The sequence below is a fragment of the Calidris pugnax genome, unplaced genomic scaffold (assembly GCF_001431845.1).
Source record: "Calidris pugnax isolate Ruff unplaced genomic scaffold, ASM143184v1 scaffold371, whole genome shotgun sequence".
NCBI lineage: Eukaryota > Metazoa > Chordata > Aves > Charadriiformes > Scolopacidae > Calidris > Calidris pugnax.
Genome location: NW_015091373.1, coordinates 18,841 through 29,878, shown reverse-complemented (window position 1 = coordinate 29,878; position 11,038 = coordinate 18,841). Strand labels below are relative to the sequence as shown.

General features: G+C 56.3%; 2 protein-coding genes across 2 annotated transcripts in view; both read left to right on the top strand.

Annotated features, from left to right (window-relative positions):
* The window catches only part of ENSA (endosulfine alpha), a 7,778-nt gene extending 976 nt beyond the window's left edge, over positions 1-6,802 (top strand). The window contains exons 2-3 of the mRNA XM_014961323.1: positions 2,632-2,757; positions 4,626-6,802. Coding sequence (XP_014816809.1) covers positions 2,632-2,757; positions 4,626-4,796 — 297 coding nt within the window. The 3' untranslated portion in view covers positions 4,797-6,802. The remainder of the gene's footprint in view (positions 1-2,631; positions 2,758-4,625) is intronic.
* Positions 6,803-10,868: 4,066 nt separating this feature from the next.
* MCL1 (myeloid cell leukemia 1) overlaps positions 10,869-11,038 on the top strand; it is a 4,782-nt gene continuing 4,612 nt past the window's right edge. Inside the window, exon 1 of the mRNA XM_014961216.1 lies at positions 10,869-11,032. Within this exon, the coding sequence (XP_014816702.1) occupies positions 10,922-11,032 (111 nt within the window). The 5' untranslated portion in view covers positions 10,869-10,921. The remainder of the gene's footprint in view (positions 11,033-11,038) is intronic.

Below are 11,038 nucleotides of genomic sequence, written 5' to 3'. Positions count from 1 at the left end.
TCCCCCCCCCCCCGCCTCCCCCGATCCGGTTCCCTCCGGGGATCTCTGCGAAGGTTGAGCGGGGCCGGCACCCCTGGCTGCGGCTCCTTGGGGCAGAGCTGCCGGCAGGCATGGAGGAGCCGGGCTGGGCCATGGCTCCAGTGGCTGTCGCGTCCCCGGCGTGAGCCTGTTCCCCGCCGCCCCCCCAGCCTCCGGCCGGTAAGACCCAGCGGAGCTTCTGTCTTCTCCCGCTGCGGCCGCCTCCGGCCCTCCCCCTACCGCCTGGGCGGCTGCGCAGCGGGAGAGGCTTTTCTCCTTCTCCGGTGTTCGTGTAAGGCGGGGGGTGGGCGTAGGAAGGGGGCCGATGCGCCGCTTTTCGGGCAGCGGGGGAGGGCGGTGAGCGCTCTCCCGTGGGGAAGGCAGCGCCGTGGGCGGCCCCGGGACCCGCGGGCTGGGTGGGTGCTGCAGGAGTGATGGCCCGAGGCGGTGGGGAGCAGCGGCACAGCCTGGCCAGCGCGGGAGAGACAGGGCGATGGGAGACAGTCGCCTTTGCAGCCGGGCAGGGAGGGAGGAGGTTTGGAAATTAAGAACTGAGAAGAGCAGGCTGACATGATGGAAGGGCTGGGGGGGCAAAGCTTCAGCTTCTCTTGCCAAAATCCCCCGTGCCCCATCAGGTGTTGGGGCTCATGGAGCGCCTGGCGCTGTGGCAGAGCTGAGTGGTGTGCACTGGCCACGGCTCTTATCCCTGGAGCTGTCATGGAGACAGGTAAGAAGAGCTGGGCTCCTTCAGGCTTGTGCGTGGGTGAAGCCCTGCAGCACGCAGAAGCTGAAGATCGCAATGAGACTCTCAGTACCTTCACTGCCTTCGCTCCCCCTGCAGTCCCCTGGGGACCCTCACGGACGGGGGTGTGAGGAGGAGCCTATGCAGCTGGGAGACTGAGTGGGATGTGTTGAACCTGCGCAACATGCTGCTGCTCCCAGCTCCGCTTGTCCAAGTTAAGACTGTCGGGAGCTGTCATTAACTCAGGTTTGCTTTGTCTTTTTGAGACAAGGCTGAGGAGCTGTCTCATGGCAGCCTTTGCAGGCACCCTCTCACAGCCTCTGTGAAGAGCTGGCCTGCGGGGCTGCAGCCATGCTGTGAAGAGCTGCTCCCCTCCCCGGTCAGCACCAGTGAAAGACCATGTTAGTAACCTCTTGCAGTGCCAGAAATGCTTTCCAACCTGTGGGGCTCCAACTCTGCTCTTGGCCACCTGGGAAGTCCCAGCAGTCAAATGCACAGGAGTACATCCCCTTAATGCCACCAGGACAAGCTTCAGTGCCTCATGAATGGGGAGTCCAGGACTCCCGTCCTCCCTGCCTCCACTGGCTGCATCCCGCCAGCTTGCTGGTCCCATCCGATGCTGAGGGCTTTCCTGCTTCATGGATGGGGCAGGAGCTTGTGGTAGCAGCATTCTGCCATGCTTATTGTGAGGACCATGCCATCTCTTGTGTGCTTGGAGCTGTTGAGGGCCTCAGCACTGGGGAGAAGATGCACACAGCATCTATTGGTGCTGGTAGGAGCAGAGCTACTGCTGCCAAGTCTGCCAATGTTGTCCCTGCTGGGAAGGGGACAGTGACAAAAAACAGCCCTTGCCAACATCCTGTGAAACAGCAACTTGCGCTCCTGCGGTGGCTTGGCCCCAGCTGGCTACTGGTGAGGGCCAGCAGTGATGTCTTCCCATTGGAGCTGGTCCAGTGGCCAGCTACAACTTGGCTTTGCTCTCGGTGAGGCTCTTCAGGCCCTGCTGGGACCCTGATTCCTTCCCACCCCAGACCAAACTTCTGTCCCCAGGCCTGCAGCCCTTCCCTGGAGGGAGGAATGCTCCCCCCCAAAGAGAGAGGCTGGCGGTTGGGGAGCGGATCCCAAGCCCTGTACTGGGAACCCCTCTTTGGCCGTCGTTGCTGAGCTGATAGCTGGGTTGGGGCAAAGGGGGTGTCTCAAAGCTCCTGCAGAGGTGCCAGGTGACAACCAGGGCCTGGCACTGCCTGCCACAATTGGCCCCAGAGGTCCCAGGTTTTGAGCAGGCTGGGTGGCTTCCCAGAACACCCTGACACTCCTGTGGCTGTGAAACAGGTGGTAAAATGCTGCTTTGCTACCTGAGTCAGTTGTCATTCCCATTAAATTGGTTTTGGATCAGAAGGGTTTCTCCCATCACAGCTGTACTGCAACAGGCACAGTAAGGCTGAAGCCTCCCAGTGCTGCAGTGCGTTGCTGCAGCCTGTTGTGCTGGGCAGCTCTGGGCTGACATTTTTTGATGTTGGTCTGATCTGTCCCTGGAAGGCACTTTTCCAGCAGCAATATGTGGTGACATTTTAAGCCCAGTTTGCAAAGTCAAATGTCAGCACAAGCACCTGCAGGAGCTTCCATCTGGGAAGGAAGCAGGGAGAGGGTCTCTGCCTCTTTCCGCAGGTACTGGAGGTAAAAGCTGTCTGGGAAGGTGTTTATAATATTTTCCGAGGGCATTGGGTTTTCCAGGGGGGCGCACCTTGCTTGACAAGCCAGGCGCTGGGGTTTGGACGTGCTGCTGAATATTGTGCTACGGCATCACAAGGGTGTGTTTTTCTGTGGGGCTGAAGGGCTTTTCACCCTCTCTTTTTTTTTTTTTTTTTTAGGACACACAAGAGAAGGAAACCATCACCCCTGAGAGAGCAGAAGAGGCGAAACTGAAGGCTAAATACCCCAACCTAGGCCAGAAGCCTGGAGGCTCCGACTTCCTCATGAAGAGACTGCAGAAAGGGGTATTTATGTCTCAGCCATGGCTCATCCACGTCCTCTTCTCCCTCAATGGCACAGGCAGCCAAGCTCCAGCCAGGTCAGAGGAATCACACCAAAATTCCTCAGACCAAAAAAATCTATTGAAACCATGGGCCAGGTTCCTTTCAGCACCTGTGCTGGACATGGTACCCAGCAGCCGCAAGCCTGAAGCAGTGAGGTCTGCTGTGGTCAACCAAGAAGCACTTGTGCCTGCTCAGAACCCAAAAGCTGCCACCTTCGGGTGGTTTTGCTCTGTGTATCTCCCACAGAGGTTGATCCTACCCTGTCCTCCACACCCTGACCCAAAACCTGAGGTCTAGAGGCGAAACAAATGCGTAAATGCCCTCCCTGCTGCTGTTGTGCTCCCTGCGGTTCAATGGGCTACTGGGATGCTGCAGGCCTGAGTTTTTCTCTGTGGTCTGCACTTTGCCTGGTTTCTGGGCTGGTGCAAAGGGCACTGAGAATGCTAGTGAGTCAGCTTGGCTGCATCTCCATTGCTGGCACCAGTGTAAAAAGCCAACGCTCTGACTCTGCTCCCTGGAAGTTTAATTAAATCCCTCTCTGAGAGCCATCTGTAGCCTGCTTGGGTTGTCACTGCTGGCTGTCCTCCTTGTGGAGGCTGGTGCAGGAAACGCAAATCCCTCCTGAGCTGCTGGCAGCCAGTGGCCGTGTGCCCTCCCCGGCTCTGAACACATGGTGTCTCTGTTCCCTGGTGTCTCTGTGTTCCATCGCGCAGGATTTGGCTCTGTGTTGCCACTTCCTTTCCAGCTTGTATTAACAGCTGTCCCCTATGCCTGAGCAGCTACCGTGCGCGTTTGCGCTCACAGTGATGTGATCACCAGGATTCTTTTAAGGTACCAGCTCCAAAAGCAAGCACAGAAAGGAGATTGTTTACTGGCTTGATGCTGAAGCAGGGAAGAGCTGGGCTCATGGGGGCCCCCTGACAGTGCATCAGGGCAGTTGGGCTCTTCAGAGCTCCTTATGCCCAGCAGAGCCCTGTCTGTAGAACCAGCACAAGCTCTGCTTTGGTGTTCAGCTTTTCTTACACCACTGCGGGGGGTGAAGCAGCACCAGGAACGAGCACAGGGTCTGCAGTGATGTGTGTGATATGGGAGCAAAATGCCCCTTGAACCGTGGGTCGGTGGTACTGTGCAGCAGGGAGGTGTCCTCTGGCCATGTCTTTGCAGGCAGTTCCCTGCGTCATTTTGGCTGTTAGAAGCCTGGATGGTCTGTTGAAGGTCTTGGCACTGGCCAGGCCGTGCTCTGCGGGGGGAAAATCCTGCCTCTGTCACACCAGCTCATCTGTTTGCCAAATCAGAGTAAACTGTATAAGCAAATGTCCACTGGCTTTGCCACCGCAGCTGATCCTGTACTTGGAGGCATCTGCTGATGTGGCTGTGCCTGCATTTGGCTGGCTGGAATGTCTCTGGACTGGGACTGAATCCCTGTCATGCTGACTGTGGTGCAAAGGCAGAGCGGGACAAACCTGGTCTTTACCCAGCAAGTGCCACGCCAAGCAGTGAAAGTTCACAGGCTGCAAATACCCAAAGGTGGGTCAAAGGGAGAAAATGCACCCAATGTCTCAAGTCAGCCAGGCAGCTGCTGTGGGGCAAAGCTTCTTCCAGGTGGGGCAGATAAGTCACTCTGGGGTTTGTGGGTTGGTACTAAAAGTGCTTTAAATCAGGCCAGGCTTCCTTGCTTGGGTATTCCCCTTGTGATGTTTTTGTGACATGCTTTTGAGCAACCCCAGCAGCTCCTTAAATGATTGTATTTGTGGCCAGGTGTCTGTATCTCTGCTATGTCCCCACACTCCTGCAAATCAAAGTAACCTGAGCTCCTCTCCCTCTTCCAGCAAAAATACTTTGATTCTGGTGACTACAACATGGCCAAGGCAAAGATGAAGAACAAGCAGTTGCCAAGTGTGGGGCCAGACAAGAACCTGGTGACAGGAGACCACATCCCCACACCTCAGGACCTCCCGCAGAGAAAATCCTCCCTTGTGACCAGCAAGCTGGCAGGGTAGCCTGCATTCATGGGCTGGGCTCTTTCCTATTTTCTTTTTTCCTTTTGGCTAAATGGATTGAACTTACTGTACCATAGGGACGGGAGCACCAGAATCCACATAGTTATTTGAGTATTTACAGTGAACACACCAAAACCAAGAAGGCGAGAGAGAGGAGTCAGTAGCCTGGGATACACAGGCAGATTTGATTGGGCTGATCCTTTTAGCGAGTTGGTTTGCTGCCTTAATTTTCACATTGTTTGAAACCATCCTCGCTTGCAGAGCCACTGAAGCACTGCCTCCTTGCTGGGAGAGTCAAGCATCCCTGGGAGAAACTGCTGTTTGCTTGGCACCGAGTGGGAGGGGGGAGCTCAGGGCTGTGGCATGTGAATGCTTTTCAGGCACCGGGTGTCTGCAGAGGAAGAACTGGCTGGGCAAAACATGCGATACGTGATTTGGAAGTTTAGTTAGGTGTGTGTGTTAGAGCTTTTACGTGAAGAAATTAGCTGATACGCAAACAATTCTGTGGCTCTGTTGCTGGGATAAGCTGCCTGGAATCTGTCCCCTGTTTCTGCAAAGCAGCTGAACACGGAGGAGGGGATGATGCGTCCAGTGGCTGTGGGAGAGAGGCCAGGCAGTGTTTGTAATGGTCCTGGTGGCTTGGAGCTGCGACAAGGCGTTCTGGGGGTATCTGAGTGTGGCTGTGCTGGAGGGCTGCAGTGTGAGGCTCGCAGCTGCCCCAGAGGGTTTGGGGCAGCTTCTCTCTCCCTGGTCAGTTCTGGCTGGCGAGACTGCCTGCCTTGGCAAGGGTGACAGATGGCTCCCCTCCCAGTAGGCAGCAAAAGGTGGTGAGCTGAATCCCGCTGGCAGCAGGGTGCTCGGGACACAGGGGAAAGTGGCCAAGTGGGCAGAGCCGTCTGGTCGCATGCAGCCCCTGCCTGATGCCCACTTTGGCGCTTGTAAAGCAGGGACTGGAAGCAGCCGATAAGATGGATGTGAGCTGTTGGAGCTGATCTCTGGAGAGAGAGAGGCAGGAATGGGAATAACCACCCTGGAAGGGTAAAAAGCACTAGACAGACACAGAGAGCATGGAGATTAGGAAGAGAGGAGCATAGAGGCGAGGCAAACCTGTGTTGATAGTGTCAGGCACCCCAAGCTTGGATTTCTTTCTCCCTTTTTTTTCCCTCTTGCCTTTTCTTTGTTCCAGGCCTGAAAAAAACCCAAACCAAAAATAAAAAAAAACCCAAACACTCCTCCCCTCTCCCGCAAAGGTTGGTGTGATGGCTGCAGCCTGCAAAACCATGTGTGTGCTCAGTGCATGTACTCTCCGCTCCTCATGCAGTGGTGATGAAGCAACCTCCCATCCTGTCAAAAGATTTTGGCATGCCTGTGCCAGGGCAGCGTTGAACCTGCCTGGTTTAGACCTGGTTTTGAAGGCACGTGGGCAAAAGGAAGTTGAGTGGATGTCTTTTCTTTTTTCCTCTTTTTTTTTTTTTTTCTTTTTTTTCTCTTTGAGATTCCCACCAGGTCAGGAGAAACCAAGACAGGGAGGCAACAGGCGATGCTCTGCATGGGTTCAGCTTTCCTTATGTGTGTTCTTGGCTGGATGACTCAGACTTTTGCTTTCATTCTGCTGGCTGGAGCAAGAAACGTGGTGTTTCCTGGGACAGTGTTTGCTGAGGGTGTGCTGGAATGTTTGTGTCTGCCTTTGGGTGGTTCGGAGCAACCCAGCTGTGGCTCCACTCATCAGGGCACCATGAGCCAGGGGCTCTGTTGTTGGCCCCGTGGCTGTGGAGGATGGTTTTCTCTTTGTGGAGCCGGCAAGGAGTGTAGCGGGATTGGGAGCTGCCACTTGTAACCATGGGTCCATGCTTCGGTCTCCGTCGTATTTCCCTGTATGACCTGGCAGGGGGCAGCACTGGCAGTGGCTGTGCAACCTCCTTGGATGTTCTGCTGTCTGTCCTAGCCATGTTGTAAATAGATATGAATCATATATATAAAAATATATATAATTTTTTACATGTTCATCTCTCCTCTCTTCTAGAGTGCTATGCTTGCTTTTTGTTTAAAAAAAAAAAAAAAAAAAAAAGAGGAAATATAGTGCAGAATGCAAAGGGGCATTGCAGCTTGAGGGCTGCCCCTGCGCTGAGAGGGGGCAGGAGGAGCAGACAGCTCTGGAACCAGATCTTTTCCTGGTTTTCCGGAAATGCCAGGCGTGCTTGCACAGGAGGGGGAAGCGATTGTGACAGCACATGATAAGAACTAGCAAGAGCAATTCTGTACAAGGGTAGCAGCTGTGGAGCGGGGTTATTTCCATTCCACTCCCAGACCTGGACCAGCAACAGAGGGCTCTGGGGTGTGCGTAGGGCACAAAGGTGTGTGTTGGGTGGTTGTGGGGTGTATGGGGGTCTTTGCCCAGCCATGGGGTATATTGGATGTGCATGGGCTGGGGGGAGGGGGTGGGCATGGGGTCCATCTTGTTGTGCGGCTAAAGCAGGCTCCTTGGGTCACAGCCGAGAGACTTGGAGGGAGCACAGGGGGAGATGGGATTTATCTTCCTGCCTTCAAAACAAATCTCTGCCCCCTTCCATGCCATGGGACAGGGGCTCCTGGTTCCCTCCCCAGGATCAGGGCCGCCCCACAGTGACATCCTCCCACTGTGGCTCCCTCTGTCCCCACTGGCAGCCATCCCAGAAGCTTTAATTCCAGGGGTTTCAGCCTTGACATCACTCCTCTCCTCCCTGGAGTTTGACAGTCCAGCTGATGGTGTCACCAGGGGTTGCTATTCAAACGGACCCAGTGACACTCCCTGGGGCTGATTGAAGTCTCTCCCATGCATCTTTCCCCCCAAGTTGGCCATTTTGCAGACGCTCAAGCCTACCCCACAGCAGAGGCCAGGGTTGGGTGTTTGCACAGGGACATGCTGTTCCAGCCTGGTGCCAAGTGTGTGCCAATGTTTGTGCTTTAAAGCTTGGCACTGCTGGGGAAATATGTGCCGGGCACTGCCCCAAGCTGCTGGAGCAAGCTGAGTTTGCCTGTTATTGCTCCTGGTGCCAAGAATTTGCTTCCTAACAAGGACGCATTCCTTGGGGCCACAGGAAGGGTTTTGAGGGCGCTGGGTTTTGTTTTGCTGGACCCCAGTACAACCTGGTCCCACTCTCACACTGGCTTGTGGGGGTGGCAGCTGGGAAAGAAGCTGGCAAAGGGTCTGAAGGGGCACTCGGGGTGGATGCACATCCTTGTTTCTTGCAAGATCTGGGAGAAGAGCACTTTGGGGCACTTGGGATGGGGCTGTGCTCTGCGCTCACCGCAGCTTCCTCCTTTGCTGTTCCTGCTGGTGCACAGTGATGGCCAGGGTGGTGACAGAGGCTGCTGTTTCTGTCCCCAGAAATGCTGATCAGAGAGCGGCTTCTTCATGGTGGCAGCTCCCAGTGTCCTCGCTGCCTCCCTGGAGCAGAAAGATCCATCTGAGGAGATGTGCTGATGTTCCCTCCCCACATCCGGGGTTCCCCTAACTCCCAAGGCGCCAGGATCGCCTGCCCTCGAGGCCTTGCTGGCCATGCCTTTGGTTCGGGGCTCAGCAGTAAGCCCACCTGCCTGCACCAGGAGGAGGGGGAAGCAGACCCTCCCCCCTCTGTGGCCCCTGGCCTAGTGTCTCGCTCTTGTCACGTCTCAGTTTGGTGACACTGTTGTGCCTCAGCTGGGTGACTTGGGGCTGACGTCACTGTCCCGGCTGGGGCTGGGGCTCTGCGGTGCATTCCAGTGACCTTTGGATGGAGGCAGCCTGGCTGCCTGTGTGCGAGCAGGGCCTGCGGGGAAAGCCTTTCCTGCCTTTAGGCCAGGGGTGTGTGATTCCTGGGGACCCCAAACCCCAATTTGCAGTGTCGTGGGTCTGGTTAGGCAAAAGAAGGCCCCAAGGCTGGAGCGGGTTGAGCTGCGCTGGTGCAGAGCACAGTCCCTGGGACACAGCCCCAGCAAGGGGTCCAGCAAAGAGGTGCTGGGGAGACCTCCTCTTCTTCATCACCGCCCTGGAGCAAAGCTGTGACATTTGCCTCTCTGGGGAGTGTCTGACCCACCTGTGTTGGCGCAGATCCCCAGGGCTTCTTCTCCAGTCAAGTTGTGTCCAAACCAGGGCAGAGTTGGAGGGCATCAGGCTCAGTCCCAGGGGATAAAGGAGGGGCCGGGGAAGACCAGAATTGAGAGCCAGCGTCCAAATGATACCAAGACTGGCCAAAGTGCCCCTGGGGTGTGATGGGTGACAGCAGAGCAGGTCTGGCACCCACCAGTCCAGCCCTGCAGCCCCGAGGGCATTGGGTGCTGCCCTGTTCTGTGACACCCCAGCCCTCACGGGGCCGGCGGGTGCAGGGAGGTTTTGAATAATGGGGAAATAGTGAGGCAATCCACCTGTGACTGGAAGAAACGAGGCAGTTCCCAATGAACGTCCAGCTAAGTGAGCCAAAGCTGGAAAGGGCTTTAACCAGACAGATCCATGTGAAATGATGAGTGGGTGGGAAGTAACATAGAATGGGTTGGGTTTGGTTGGGTTGGAAGGGACCTGTAAAGGTTATCTAGTCCAATCCCCTGTCCTGGTTTCAGCTGGGACAGAGTTAATTTTCTTTCTAGTGGTTGTTGTGTTTCAAATTTGGTATGAAGTCAATAAAACGTATTGTGTTAGTTGTTGCCAGGCAATGTTTATAGTTTTCAAGGACTTATTTTTCAGCTTCCTGTAGAAGTTGAAAGAAGTTGAGAAGAAACCTAGACAGAAGGATGGAACTTTCCATACCGCAGACGTCATGCTCGAAATAGAAATGGGGCTTGGCCAGGGGTGGGTACTTGCGATCACTGCTCAGGACAGTGCCAATTCACTGGGTGGTGAGTGTCTTGTGTCATTATTATCGTTAATATTATTTTCCTTATCTCATACTGTTCTATTAAACTGTCTTTATCTCAACTCACTCTTTTTTTTTTCTCCCTACCCTTCTTGGGGAGAGGAAGGGAAGATGAGTGAGTGGCTGCGTGGTCCCAGCTGCCAGCTGGGGTTAAACCACAACACCCTCCCTTGAAGATGCAGGGACATCTTCAATCTAGATCAGGTGGCTCAGAGCCCCATCCAGCCTGACCTGGAATGTTTCCAGGGATGGGACATCGACCACCTCTCTGAGCAACCCAGGCCAGTGTCTCACCACCCTCAGCATGACAAATTTCTTTCTTATATTTAGTCTGAATCTCCCCTGTTTTAGTTTAAAACCATTCCCCCTTGTCCTATTGCAACAGGCCCTGCTAAAAAGTCTTTTGTCATCTTTCTTGTAAGAACTGAAAGGCCACAGTAAGGTCTCCCCGGAGCCTTCTCTTCAGGCTGAACCCCCCAACTCTCTCAGCCCCCCCTTCCAGCAGAGGGGCTCCAGCCCTCCCAGCATCTCCATATCCCTCCTCTGGCCCCGCTCCAACAGCTCCATGTCCTTCTGATGTTGGTGGCCCCAGAGCTGGAGGCAGCACTGGGGGAGGGGGGAAGTCTCCCCAGAGCACATCACACTCCCCACTTCAAAGCAGCCCTTTTGGTGTATACACCACCAAGGGTGTCCTGGCTCCCTGCATGTGCCTGGGCTTCTCCGGTCCTGCTGGCAGCACACTCGCAGCTTTGCTGGGGGATGCTCTGCGCTGCAACAAACAGAAAGAAAACAGGGGCTGAGGCAGGGGGAGGCGCAGCCCCCCGGATAACGATGGTGCCAGCTGCCAGGATCGCATGCCCTGTGCTGGAGGGGAAGAGGGCGGCTGCGGTGGGTCCGAGCTTTGCCAGGGGACACGGGGCACCGCAGCCCCCCTGGTGCCAGGAGTGCCGGCACCCCCCCAGCCGCAGTGCTGGGGGGACCGAGAAGGGCCGGGGCCCACGGCAGGGCCGGGCAGTACTGGGGAGGCGGGGGGACGGACCCGCTGTGGAGCCTGGGCGAGGGGGGGGCACCCCTTTTTCCCTCCAAACAGACTCAGCCCTCCAAGGCGCTGCCCCCACCCCGTCCCGGCCGGAAGCGGGGCCTCGCCCCGCCCCCACCACGCCCCGCGACGTGACGCGACGCGACTCGTGATCGCCGCCATATAAGCTGCAGCGACGCTCCTGCCCGCAGGTCGGAGGGTCGCCGGGGCCGGGCGCCATGTTTGCCGTGCAGCGGAACGCAGTCATCGGCTTCAACCTCTACTGCGGCGGCGGCCCGGCCCTGGCGCCTGCTTCCCCAGGGGGCCCGGACCCGCCGCCGCCTGCCGCGGCCCCC